This window comes from Rhinoderma darwinii, chromosome 2 (genome assembly GCF_050947455.1).
Source record: "Rhinoderma darwinii isolate aRhiDar2 chromosome 2, aRhiDar2.hap1, whole genome shotgun sequence".
Classification (NCBI taxonomy): domain Eukaryota; kingdom Metazoa; phylum Chordata; class Amphibia; order Anura; family Rhinodermatidae; genus Rhinoderma; species Rhinoderma darwinii.
Window position 1 is genome coordinate 90,378,451 of NC_134688.1, and position 15,013 is coordinate 90,393,463.

Here is a 15,013-nt window from a genome sequence, read left to right on the forward strand (position 1 = left end):
ATGTGAACGAAGACTTACTGCTTTGTTACTACAAGGTAAAAAAAAAAAAACAACTACTAACTTATAGATTGCTCTGTACAATCACAAAAACTTATCTATAAGGTGAACCTACATTTACATTTACCATTATATATATAACATTTAACCAGAGTACCCAGAGGAAAATATGGAGGAACATATGATTGCTACAACTAGTCATTTTTGGTCAGATTATAGATAAAATCACTGTTAACACATAATGGTATACACTGGGCACAGCGATCAGCCATCTGAAATCTTTAGGATTATGGAGAAAAATTACACCATACTTGTTCTTAGTAATAATTTAAGGAAACTATATTCTCAATATAGAAGAAGAAATGCAGAGAGGAAGAAATCCTATCAGGTACAGGTCGCATCTTGATTATTACCTTTAGAGCGTCTACTCCTTAATAAATTAGCATAGAAGAAGACACACCTTACTTTATAATGAGCATTTCACTATAACGTGGAATCAAAAGAGGACTGGTACAGTCTTGTCATCCACTATGAAGACGCTGCTTGTTATTCTTTTGTTGTCTGGCAATGCAGTCATTTGGGCCTTTGAGACCTGCTCTAATGATGGTAAGTTGATGGGTTTCCATCATTTCTACCCATAACAAGCGGAGACTGATGATATAACAAGTAGATCGGCGCTTGTTAACAGTTTATTTTACTCGGGGTGATTCTTTCTGTATGGGGATGAACAATCATTAATATGATCATTCGCTCCCCATCAATTGGCATTATTGTCGGCAGCTACCAACAGCAATGATTTTATAGGCTGCATAAATGATTTCATCAGTTGCCGAATGAGCGTTTGCTTGTTTGTTGGCTGATCGCTGCCCTGTTTACACAGGCCAATAATCGGAAAGGAGTGTTTATAAGAATGCTCTTTCGGCCGATTATTGGCATGTGTAAATTGGCAATAAGATTAGGGCTAGACCTAGACTTTTTGTAGTGCTACTGATTGATTTTAACTATTGAGCTACAACTGCAGTCCAAATGAATACATTGAGTTGCCTGCAATCTTTTGGACTGCAGCTGTCACTAGAGAGTTACAAATCAATCAGTACAAAGAGACTAAGGCCAGAGTTACAAAAAGTCTAGATGTAGCCCTGGCCCTATTTTGTAATGTATTGTGGTTGCTTCGTATTGCAAACTATTGTGTCCAGGTGTAAACACTAAGTTTGTATGTAAGCTATGTTGTATGATAAACGCTATGTGCATTTGATGCATCATACAAAGAATAACTTTTGACTATTGAAAATAAAATTCATTTTTTTTACAGAAATAAAAGTCTCAAGAGAAATCAATATTATTATTATTATTATTATTATTATTATTATTATTATTATTGTTATTATTATTATATTCATCAATGGCTGGACTTATTATGATTAATTTTTATTACTACTACATTTTGTATAAACTTTTTACCATTTGCCACATTTCATAAGAATGATTCGGTTAGCTGACTAGACAGAGGCTTAGCTATACAGGGTACAGAGGTAGCAGTCACATCTGCGTCCTGGTGCAAATATTATTAGTGGCAAATGGTACGTAGATTCTCAGATTTTGCAATGGGGCACAGGAGCTTCAACATACGCCTCTGTGAGTGGGAATGTTTGTCCTTTTAATTTCAAAACAATATTAAAAATATTCTCTTTTATATATCACCAACATGTTACTTATTACATGAGAGATTTAGCCCCTTAGTCTCATGGGCTGGATTGCCCTTTCCAACTTTCAATTTGTACTGTCCATGGTTATCACATATGTGTATATATGTACCAATATTTTGTATTAAAAAAAATACAAATTTGGTGCTTTCTTCTCATAGCCAAACTTTCTGAACTGTGGAGATAGGCATGTTATGTGCCATGTACTCTATTTTACTGAATGTCTTCTATAATATAATGATCCTTTCAATCTTTGTTGGAAGTATTCTCTCTAGTATCAGTGTTCTTGGTTAGTACATAAATAATAATCAAATCATATTCAGCAAAGTATGTTGCCTAAAAACTCAAAAATCCTGGTCATTATCTGATCTGAATCATCTGATAAGTGCATTTTATATATGACATAAACTATATTTTACTAAATAAGCCAAGCGTATATGTTTATTTCAATAAAGGGAGGTGGTGGGGATGTGGGGGAGAGGGGAATGAGAAGTGTCTGGCAGCTGCTTATCTCCCACAGCAACAAAGGATCAGCCATGTTGAAATCCAACATGCCCAATCATCATTTCCTCCAACATATGCCATAGGGGGAAGAGTCGGTAAGGGCCCATAGACATTCGATTGTTGACTTTAGACCGTACTATCAGATTTGGCCGACACTGATCTAATATGAATGGTCATAAGCAAATAATTATTATTTTTTGTATAATAACTTTTAAAATAATTTTCCAATGTACTTTCTGTATTCATTTCTTATGGTTTTCTAGATCTCTGCTTGTTATTATTTAGTAGGAACATTCATTGTTTACTTCCGGTGAATACAATTCTGTCCATGGTCATGTGATGGACACACAGGTGCACAGCTCGTTACAGTTACAGTACGTGTGTCAGAGCCTTGTCTTCTAACGATCCCAGCACCTGTGGGTCCATCACATGACCATGTAACGATCCCAGCACCTGTGTGTACATCACATGATCATGTAATAATCCAGTACCTGTGGGTCCATCACATGACCATGTAACGATCCCAGCACCTGTGTGTACATCACATGATCATGTAATAATCCAGTACCTGTGTGTCCATCACTTGACCATGTAATGACCCCAGCACCTGTGTGACCATCACATGACCATATAATGACCCCAGCACCTAACAACAAGCAGAGATCTTGAATACCATGAGGAATTAATACAGAAAGTATATTGAGAGAATTGTATAACTTTTAATTTGACAAAAAACAACATTTATTTTTTTAAAAACCGGACAAACCCTTTAATCAAGGATTGTCAACTTTCAAGGAGTTGTATTTACTAAGTGGCGCTGTACACAATATAATTTACAGTGTAGCAATATTGGAAGACCGGACAATGAAATATACTTTGCTGCTCATTTTTAAAACTAGGGGGAGATGTATTAAGACTGTACCAGTCTTAATAAAAAACAAGCTAGATTAAGATGCGACAAATTTATTTAGAGGCATCTCTTAATAGATTTGTCGCATTTTTGGCTGTAAGTGCGACATAAAATAAAATCTATACCAGGCGCTAGAATTTACACCAGTTTCTGCTTTAAATTATAGTAAATGCCGCTGGTAGCCAGGCCCCCTTCTGCTAAGCTCCACCCACTTTTTTAAAGTGCCAAGATTGAGGAAAATTAAATTTTTTGCAACGTTTTTATGCCAGAAAACTGGCGTAGAAACATTGATAACTTCCCCCAAAGAATTTGTACTATCTAGACAACCAGCCCTGATAATGTTGATTGCTTAATCTCTTAATATATTAGGGGTTTTCAACAATATAACTTGTCAAACTATATTATATCAACAATAGGGATTTAAAGGGTGTTGTCATTGACCTTTGATTGTCAAATCTGTCTCAATAGTAAAACATTTTGGCTCATGTTTTAACAAAGCTACAAGTGGGAAGATAAAAGGATTACGTGACATATATATATTATAAATTCTACATATTTATGGCTAGATTCATCCTTATGCAGTTAGCTGACATGTAAGAGAAGGATTATATTACTCAGTTTCCAAGACTGAGTCAGAGGATATAAACTATAAATTCATTATGTTATCAGATAGCATCAAAACTATGATGTATATACTCACAGACTAGTCAAAAGAATACATTTCTTAAAGATTGTTACCCAGAAACTCTGATTGACCAGTCCTTGTTTCCAGCACACAAGTGGAGAAGGAAAATATTTTCTTTTAAAATGTTAATAGAATAATTTATGATACTATTTTGTTTGGAGTTGTTTATTTTTTTATTTATATTTATTAGTAAGCTTAAGCTACGTAACAACTTTAAAGTGCAATTAATATGAAAAAAAACCTGCCCCATACTTACTAAATAACCAATTATTCATGATGATTAGACTTCCTCTTGTCTTCAATAGTTGCGATTTTTGCAGCGTAATCACTGCGAATACGCTGCAAAAGTCGCAACACTTGGCTTTCTGTTGCAGGATTTGCATCTCCATTGAATTCAATGGGGAAAACCCGCAACGGAAAATCGACTAAAACGCAGTGTAAATTGACATGCTGCTGAATTAAATTCCGCACCGCAGGTCAATTTATTAACGTTTACGCTCCGTTTTATTCCGTAGCGTGGGCATGAGATTTTCTAAATCTCATCCACTTTGTTGCTACTGTAAATGCTGCAGAATTTCCGCACAGAATTCCATTGCGTAAATTCTGCAGCGTTTACACTACGTGGGAACCCGGATTTAGTAATCTTAACATGGCACCTTAAAGGCATAAAGCAAGAGTTTTTTCTCAGTTGTTCTGATCTATACTTGTTTATGGCCTGAATACAAAAAGAACACAGGAACTATAATTATATCTGTAATATGGCAAAGAGCAATAGGGGAATGTAGCTGCATGTTCATGAACTAATTGTGTTTCCTTAGAGAAAATGTACTGGGAAACAGAAATCTGTAGCGCACGCAGGCTCCGCTGCCAATCCCAGGTAGAGATTCAGAATGTCTTATGTAAGGGCTCACAGCCAAATACTGAGCTGTGCCCTGAGAGGACTCACTTACTCCGCTCTGCCCTACATTGCCTCACAGCACAGATCCCCAGAAGTGTCCGTCCAGCTGTTCCAGCAGATGGGGCCTGAGGTCTCAAAGAAGACTATTTTCCCCTTGGTTTATGCAGCAGTGGCAGCAGTCTGTACCATCCCCCGTCTACACTGAGGATTATATACTTGGTGATCTTCACTGTCATAATAGACTGCACTGGGCATTGCCCTGACTTTTCTAAGTATATTAAAACGTCTTATCATCTGTCCTGATACTATAATGGCTTTAAAATCAGATTAAATGTATAGTCTATAAACTAAACTATATAAGCTTTTTAAGTTCACACCTGTGTTGGTTCTTTTACATTAGGTTTCCATTGCCTTTTTCCATTCAAAAAAGGGTAGCATGATGCGCTATTCTGTAAAATAAACTGATATCTGTCGGTAAACTGACAAACCAATTACAATTATAAGGTAATGTGGGTAAAAAACAGATGGATCATAATGGATCATGAGCGATAAGCGGAGTGGGGGGAACCTTAAATTGGTTCCTTATTGTCCAAGAAGTGGGACAGTAAAGGTGAATATATATAGCCAAGATTTAGGTTTTTATCATGTATCCAGGATTTTTATGATGTAATGGTTTGTTTTGCCACAATTTTAGCCTTATTTTGTTTCCTTAGGAAAAAAAAAGTAAGTTTGCCAGAAACACCCAATTATTATGTTTCCTATACTAGAAATGTAAATATTAGAGGAAATTTATAAGGCTTGGGTGAACCTCAGTTTACATTTTATTTTTTGTAGAATTTCCCTGTAAATCATTATTGTCTGTTTAGGGTGGATCATCTTTGGGTGAATAACATCTTAATCAGCCAATTTAGTAAAGAAAGTGATATCTCACAGATGCTGAATTTCTTAATATTGTTGACATGGTAAAACAACCCGTAATAACCCTGAGATTCCCTTAGGCCACGTTCAGACGTGGCAGAATTTTTCAGCTGCAAATGTTGGTGCAGATTTTGGGCAATTACGCAACAAATCTACATCAACATTTGCATATCTGACAGGTAATTCAGACGTTGCAGATATCACAGCGGACTTGCCACAGATTTCAGTTTTTGCATTGCAAAGGCTGAAATCCTCAGTGAAATTCCGCTGCTTCTCCGCAACATAATGAGCATGCTGCGGAGGGAAAATTCTGCACCGCAGCCTAAATTCCACACAGTTATTTTCTGAAAAACATGTATAGAAACAAAAGTAAAAAACATCTGCTGCAGAATTCCACTGCGGACTGTCTGCAGCGGAATTCAACAGCAATTCCACCATGTCTGAGGTTGCCTTATTGAGGGACCCTAGGTAAGGAATTGGTGTGTGAGCGTTTGGCCCATCTTGGTAGAGATGGTCGTTATCAGTATTATCAGTATAGTATTTACTATAGTAACTCAGTAGAACAAACTAGCAAGATTAAGTTTTATATAATAATATACATATTAATTCTAGGTAGAAAACACGGTAATCCGAGCTCATGGAAAGCAGAATGGTTAAGGCAAATTTTCCGTCCGGATTTGTGGGTGGAAAATACATAGCGGAAGACTGTTGTAGACTTAAAAATTCTCATCCACATGCTGCTGAAAATTGTATGCACGCAAAACAGAGCATGCTCATTCTATTCTGGATGTTCACTGCAGACTTTTACTCTTTTCAATGTAGAAGGGGTGTGTTAGGAACAGCGGGTTGTGGATCGACTGTGCTACTAAACATATATATATAAAATTAATTTCTGTGTGTCTGTTCTTTATGCATGGCCAAACGACTGGACCAATGTGCACCAAATTTGGCACATAAGTAAATCACGCACTTTCGAAGGTTTAGACCGGGTTTCAGCTCTCTAGGACCTACCGTTCCTGACACTACTGGTTTCCTCATCAAGGACCTTCCTCCATATCACATCAGATGACCTGTATTAGCCAATAGAAGTTCGCAGGTTCATTCTTAGCCTCACTCACATACACACAGTTTTAGACCAGGTTTCCATAACAACAAAGCCATTTTTCTTTACTCAACGTGTTACTGTAAGTGAACTGTACCTATACTGGATTTGAGCATTCTCATGAATTGAAACCCTTTCATACCAGTCATGCCTCCAAAAAGAAACCAGCGCTTAGACGAAAGACTCCTGTGGCAAAGCGCATGGCTACTGCCCAAGCTGCTGAAATCTCTCAACAGAACCAAGCCCGTGGATATTGGCATTCTCATAAATTTAACCCCTTTCAGACCAGTCATGCCTCCAAAAAGGAACCTGCACTTGGACTTTATTGGAGATGTCTGCTTCATATCAGTAGGAAATGAAGTTTTTAACCACATACACAAACATCAAACAAATGGACCAATGTGGAGCCGGCTAACTCTGCTATTCTATATTATAAAAGTCAACCTGTCTGTCCTCTATAGGCATCCAAACGCCTGAACTATTTGACGCCAAATTAGGCACATAGGTACATCGGGTGTCCAGGAAAGTTTTAGTAAATGTCCCAACCTAGCCATTGTTCTCTGTTATCAGCCATCATAGCGAATGTCTGTTTGTCATCCTCTATAGGCATCCAAACACCTGAACTATTTGACCCCACATATGGCACATAGGTACATCGGGTGTCCAGGAAAGTTTTAGTAAATGTCCCAACCTAGCCATTGTTCTCTGTTATCAGCCATCATAGCGAATGTCTGTTTGTCATCCTCTATAGGCATCCAAACACCTGAACTATTTGACCCCACATATGGCACATAGGTACGTCAGGTGTTCAGGAAGGTTTTTGTAAAGGTCCCGACATTGCTGTTGTTCTCTGTTATCAGCCATTATCACATGATCACGATCCAATACTATAAATGCGAATACAGACATTCGCTTTTATAGTAAAGATGTTTTTATCTGGCAGTAGCAGGTAGTGCACTTTACAAGATAATCCTAGATGGGAAGGTACAGGGGAGCTTTTACCGATAGCAACCAATCAACTTGCCGATGGCCAAGAGGAAAGCTGCATTACTAGCTGCAGAGACTCCTCTTGACCAACTGCAAGCTGATCAAATGTATCATACTGCTGCTCGAGCTGCTGAAACTCCTCAGCAAACTCGGACTTTCTTAGCAGCAGATCAGACAGGTGGCTCTCAGAAGTGCTAATGAGTGAGTTTTCATGCATGATGCTGTTTTCAGTTATGATCCAACCATAGTCTATGATGACCAACTGGTAATAAAACTGCCAATGTTGTTAATCAACAGGCTCTGTCACAATCTTATGACTCCATTTCCTACCAGTTTAGCTGTTAGGTATTTAGGAAGTTAAAATTGAAATAGTGTGTAACTCTTGAGGTATATAGGACTCCTAGCGATTTCCCCGTAAACAAACAAAAAACGAGGGCATGGATTGGAATCCTAGGCACCCTTTGAACAAATCCAATGAACACACAAACAGACAGACCGACATGTTATACCCGGGCAGCGCCGGGTACTTTTTCTAGTACTATATATATTATATATATATATATATATATATGTACGTGTGTGTGTATATATATACACACATATATATATATATATATATATATATATATGTGTGTGTGTGTGTGTGTGTACATGCACACACATTCAATCTCATGAGATTGATTCTTATGTATTTCTATATGGATTGGTGTATTTATTATTTATATATATATATATATATATATATATATATATATATATATATATATATATATATATATAGTTCCAGTCTATACTACACTAGGTTGTTTGATGCTTTAGTGGTAACTGCCCATTATGGCAGGCAGTGAGTTAGTCACTCTTTCCACCCTACTCAGGACTGTGAATGTCGGCTGGCAGGGCAGCACCAAGTGAGTTCTCTCAACTCTCCACATAGATCGGCACAGTACCCCCCATGCATATTCACAGCCACAGGACGTCTATAACTTGATGTTGAATCGCTGGGTCGCTTAAGTGACCCATCGATGTCTTGATAGCATCCCAGCATCAGAGAGGTGAAGTGGTACTGTGGTCCCGTAATGCTTTGTGGCCTGGTCGCAATTGCGACCGCTGTGACCCATATAGCTACGCCACTGCTCCCTAATCTTTACCCTTTAACCCCCATACAGGAATCTGGACTTCAAAAGTTTACACAGTAAAGTCCCCCAGTGGGACTAAAAATAAAGTAATTTTTTTTAAATAAAGTTTGATATAAATAAATGTCCTAAGTAAAAAAAACAAAATACTTTATTATGAAAAAAAGTTAAAAGTTACTCATATTTGGTATCGCCGCGTCCGTAACGAATCCAACTATAAAGCTATTATATTATTTAACCCGCACAGTGAACGGCGTAAAAAATATAATAAAAAAGAACGCCAGAATTGCTGATTTCTGTTCATCCTGCCTTCAAAAGAATTTGATAAAAAGTGATCAAACAGTCGCATCTACTCCAAAATGGTACCAATAAAAACGAAAAGTCGTCCTGCAAAAAAAAAGCTCTCATACAGCAGCATCGGTCAAAAAATAAAAAAGTTATGGCTCTTAAAATATGGCGACACAAAAGCAAATAATTTTGAAAAAAAATTGGTTTTAGTGTGTAAAAGTAGGAAAACATAAACAAATCCATATAAATTTGGTATCGCCGCAATCGTAACGACCCGCTGAATAAAGTTATTATGTTATTTATACCAATTTCAGGTTTTTTTCCAGTACCCCACTAAAAAGTTAATCAATAAATGATATGCACCCCAAAATGGTGCTATTAGAAAATACAACTTGTCCCGCAAAAAAAAGTCCTTATACAGCTATGTCGACGCAAAAATAAAAAAGTTATAGATCTTTGTATGCGACGATGGAAAAACTTAAAAAATAGCTTGGTCATTAAGGTTTAGTGAATGGCCAGACGTGGCGGAATTGCTGTGGAATTCTGCTGCGGACAGTCGGCAGTGGAATTCTCCTGCGGCCATTTTTACAGTTGTTTCAATACATTTTGAGGCGTTAGTTCAGATGTTGCGGAAAACTCTGCTGCGGACAATAGGCTGCGGTGCAGAATTTTCCCTCCGCAGCATGCACTGACTGTTGCGGAGAAGCTGAATTTCACTGAAATCTATGGCAAGTCCGCTGTCTTTTCTGCAATGTCTGAATTACCTGTCAAATTTGCAAATGCTGGTGCAGATTTGTTGTGTAAATGCCCCAAATCTGCACCAACATTTGCAGAGGAAAATCTCTGCCACGTCTGGCCGTGCCCTATAAATACCTTCGGTATTAAGGGGTTAATAAAAGCTAGTTGACAGTTCTGTTGTTGAACTGGAGTACATTGGTCCCAGCCAAGTAAATTCTAAGTATTCTCAGAGACCTTCCCCAGTTAAACAGATATGGGGTACTTTTAGTTGTATTGTATTCTTTAGTGTTTTAATTGCTGTATGAAAGAAGTTAATCTTTGTTGGTTCTACCACTTCGAGCTAATGTTGTTGATAAGATGTACTGGGGTAGTACCACAGCACGAGGACGTTATCAATTCATAAGAGTAGGAGCTGAGCATGCGCAAGAATGTAAATTAAGTCTTGAAACTTCTGGAATCTGAGGATTTGCCATGGGTTGTGTATGGGGAAACTATAAACTGTCAGGGTAATAAGAAACATTGGATAAACAACTAAAGCAAAGCTCACTTCGAACTGTAGTGTCCAGGCCCCCCTGCGCTACTCTCATTGCAGTGCTGGGGTCCTGGGTTCAAATCCAACCAAGGACGACATCTGCATGTTGTTTGTATTTTCTTCACGGGTTTCCTCCCACACCCCAAAAACATAACGATAGGGAATTTAGATTGTGAGCCCCAATGTGGACAGTAAGTGAGGACCTCTGTACAGCGCTGTGGAATATATTGGCGCTATATATATGTAACAGAAATAAATAAATAATTCTGGGTGTTAAAATAAGCAGCAGGCTCTCGCCAGATGAATGCTGTTTTTATATGTTTTGTTACTTGTTTCTTTCTTTTAATTTGTACCTTTTGCATTTTTGTAAACTATCTCTATTCACTTAGCGATTGTGTGTGGACCTATTTAGGCTTCGTTCACATCTGCTCTAGGGTACTGTTCCGACGTTTTTATTCAGGAACGTCTGAACGGGACCCTAGCACAGATGTGAATGAAGCCTTATTCACACATTATTTGAATTTGTTGTAAAACAATTGCAAACACAGATCATATCAAGTGTTGTGGTCTACGATACAGGTCATACATAATCTCTTGTGGCTTGGATTGTGTCCAAAGCTAGACCCACCATAGGATCAGTTTGACCTTGAATGATATGAATGTTAGGGTATGTGCACACGCTAGCTGGCTTTTACGTCTGAAATTACAGACTGTTTTCAAGAGAAAACAGCTGTGTCGTTTCAGACGTAAAAGCTCCTCCTCGCATTTTGCGAGGCGTCTTTGACGCCCGTAATCTTGAGCTGTTCTTCATTGACTTCAATGAAAAACGGTTCAAATTACGTTTCAAAGAAGTGTCCTGCACTTCTTTGACGAGGCAGTCATTTTACGCTTCGTCGTTTGACAGCTGTCAAACGACAACGCGTAAATTACTGGTCGTCGGCATGGTACGTTGGCAAACCCATTCAAATGAATGGGCAGATGTTTGCCGACGTATTGTAGCCGTATTTTCAGGCGTATATCGAGGCATAATACGCCTCGTTTACGCCTGAAAATAGGTCGTGTGAACCCAGCCTGAAAGGGGTTGCCTGGGCACGTGGCAGTTTTTCTTACTGATGACCTATCAGTAAGGCTGGGTTCACACGAGCATGTTACGTCCGTAATGGACGGAACGTATTTCGGCCGCAAGTCCCGGACCAAACACACTGTAGAGAGCCAGGCTCCTAGCATCATAGTTATGTACGACGCTAGGAGTCCCTGCCTCGCTGCAGGACAACTGTCCCGTACTGTAATCATGTTTTCAGTACGGGACAGTAGTTCCACGGAGAGGCAGGGACTCCTAGCGTCGTACATAACTATGATGCTAGGACTGAAAAGAAAAAAGTGGATCCAGCGTGGATGCGTTTAAAATGGAAACTTGTTCCAAGTTTAATTGGTCAAATTTTTTTTCAAAAGTCAGGACTTGGTTGAAAGTGTAGAATCCTGAGGTGTAAGGAGAGATATCCGATGTTGGAGAAGCCTACGTGTTTCTGACGCTTTTTTCTTCTTGTCAATATGATGCTAGGAGCCCGGCTCCCTGCAGTGTGTTCGGTCCGGGACTTGCGGCCGAAATACGTTCCGTCCATTACGGACGTAACATGCTCGTGTGAACCCAACCTTAGAAAGCTCACCTGGAAATGATCAGTGGTGGTCCGATACCCGGATACTGCACCGATCAGCTATTTCAGCTACCTCCGAGCATCGGATATCCGTGCCGGAAAATGATGGCTCCAGTCACAGTATAGCTCCGTACACAGTATAGCTCCGTACATTGCAGTACTGCATCTCTGCTTCTATTCAAGTGAATAGGAGCAGAGTTGTAGAACTGCAGCACAGCCGCTATACAATGTACGGAGCCATCTGCTTCTGACACCGGCCACTGCACAACATCCGGTGCTCGGAAGCAGACAGAAAAGCAGATCGGTGCGGGTGTCGGAAACCCCACGATCATATACTGATGAGCTATCTTTTCTGTAAAAAAAACCTGCCCTGTGCCCGGACCACCCCTGTAGCAGTCAGAACAAGTTCTTTCCCACTGCTCTTTATAGAAAAGGTAATATGTGATTCTGAACTGCAAACCAAACGTTTTTCTTTTATTTCCCTTTTGTAGATTGTAAGAATTCGTGTAATAATCGCTGTGGAGACAAGCTAGACAAGTCATACAGCTGTCAGTGCAATGTTCACTGTGAAAGGTTTGGAGATTGCTGCAACGATTATTCCATCTGCTCCTGTAAGAGAATTTTTTTTTATAATAAATATTGTAATAATTGTAATACATAGAATAACTCATGTAATATCTATATCTGCAATTATATTGAAGCTTTGAATATACTACTTTATAAACTACTCTGGTTTCATCTATATCTATCACTGAGACATGGGAGAAGAAAGCATTTGTAGGATGAACCTTCTTAAAGGCTATGCACGCCTTTGAAATCATTGTTTTTTGGGGTTTATTTGTATGACAGACAAACCTCATGAGAATGGAAGCTTTATTGGCATTTCAAGTTAAAGAGGCTCTGTCACCAGATTTGGCAACCCCTATCTGCTATTGCAGCAGATCGGCGCTGCAATGTAGATTACAGTAACGTTTTTATTTTTAAAAAACGAGCATTTTTGGCCAAGTTATGGCCATTTTTGTATTTATGCAAATGAGGCTTGCAAAAGTACAACTGGGCGTGTTTAAAAGTAAAAGTACAACTGGGCGTGTATTATGTGCGTACATCGGGGCGTTTTTACTACTTTTACTAGCTGGGCGTTCTGATGAGAAGTATCATCCACTTCTCTTCATAACGCCCAGCTTCTGGCAGTGCAGATCTGTGACGTCACTCACAGGTCCTGCATCGTGTCGGCACCAGAGGCTACAGTTGATTCTGCAGCAGCATCAGCGTTTGCAGGTAAGTAGCTACATCGATTTACCTGCAAACGCCGATGCTGCTGCAGAATCAACTGTAGCCTCTGGTGCCGATGTGTCCTCGCTCGTCTGACACGATGCAGGACCTGTGAGTGACGACACAGCGTGATCTCTCGAGAACACGGCTGTGTCTGCACTGCCAGAAGCTGGGCGTTCTGAAAGAGAAGTGGATGATACTTCTATACACAACGCCCAGCTAGTAAAAGTAGTAAACACGCCCCAATGTACGCACATAATACATGCCCAGTTGTACTTTTACTTTTCAACACGCCCAGTTGTACTTTTGCAAGCCTCATTTGCATAAATACAAAAATGGTCATAACTTGGCCAAAAATGCTCGTTTTTTTAAAAATAAAAATGTTACTGTAATCAACATTGCAGCGCCGATCTGCTGCAATAGCAGATAGGGGTTGCAAAATCTGGTGACAGAGCCTCTTTAAGTGCTGTGGGTGAAATAAAACAATATATATGTCAGACACACTGTTAAACGCTATGTACACATTTGAATTTTTTTATTTTTTTAAGGCCTTATTCACACGAACGTGTTATACGTCCGTGCGACGCGTGTGATTTTCACGCGCGTCGCACAGACCCATGTTAATGAATGGGGCCATTCAGACTGCCAGTGAATTTCACGCAGCGTATGTGCTCTGCGTAAAACTCACGACATGTCCTATATTTGGCCATGTTTCGCACAGCACACACCCATTGAAGTCAATGGGTGTGTGCAAATCGAGCACGGCACACGGAAGCACTTCCGGGTGCCGCACGTGATGCGCGCTACAGTAGTAAAATAAATAAATTAGAACAGAAAAGAACCACGTGCTTTTCTGTTTGTCAACATAAAACCAGAGTGTCATAATGATGCTGGCTGCGCGAAAATCACGCAGCCACGCACCATATGCTGATGCCAGACGGACCTTTTGCGCGTGCAAAACACGATGTTTTTTTGCATGCGCAAAACGGACACGTCCATGTGAATAAGGCCTAATAAAGATGTTTATCAGTGTGAACTTAGATGTGATCAATAACAGCTCGATCCTGTGTGTCAGATACACGCAGGACCAGCTGACACTGAACCCGTCAGTCCCACTGACGTGGTGGATTCAGGTCTTAGCACTAGATACAGCTGCTCTGTATACAGAATACAAAGCAGCTGTACCTCAAAAAGTTAAAATAATTTTTAATAAAAAGTATTTTGAAAAGTAATTTCACACTAATGGACATATAAATAAAAACTATTTCAAAGGTGTACATAGGCTTTAAGGATGCAGACACATGCGGCAGATTTTGTTGCACAAATTTTCTGCAACTGAAAATTAGTTACATTCATCTGAATAAGGTTGTTTCTGCAGCAGGTGCATGGATTTCTGCAAGTTCCATTCAGATGATGACAGATAACAAAATGTGCAGCATGTGAATCTACCCTAGGCTCTAGGACTCCACTAAGGCCGGGTTCCCACGGGTCAGATATGCTGCATAAAAACCGCGCAGCGTATCCGACCTTGAATCCGCAGCCCATTCTGTCTGAAAAACCGCACCACATTGTGGTGCAGTTTTTCAAACTGAATTTCCGCTGTGGAATGCAGAAAAAAAGTCCATACTTACCCCCTCCCTCTATTCTGCACGTTGTCCGGCCTTATAAGATGACGTTGCAGGCCATGTGAC

The 15,013-nt window shown here is 39.5% G+C and overlaps 1 protein-coding gene across 1 annotated transcript in view; it reads left to right on the forward strand.

The window, feature by feature from the left end:
* The first annotated feature begins 527 nt into the window (after positions 1–527).
* ENDOU (endonuclease, poly(U) specific) overlaps positions 528–15,013 on the forward strand; it is a 78,349-nt gene continuing 63,863 nt past the window's right edge. The window contains exons 1-2 of the mRNA XM_075851065.1: positions 528–603; positions 12,542–12,661. Of these exons, the coding sequence (XP_075707180.1) occupies positions 528–603; positions 12,542–12,661 (196 nt within the window). The remainder of the gene's footprint in view (positions 604–12,541; positions 12,662–15,013) is intronic.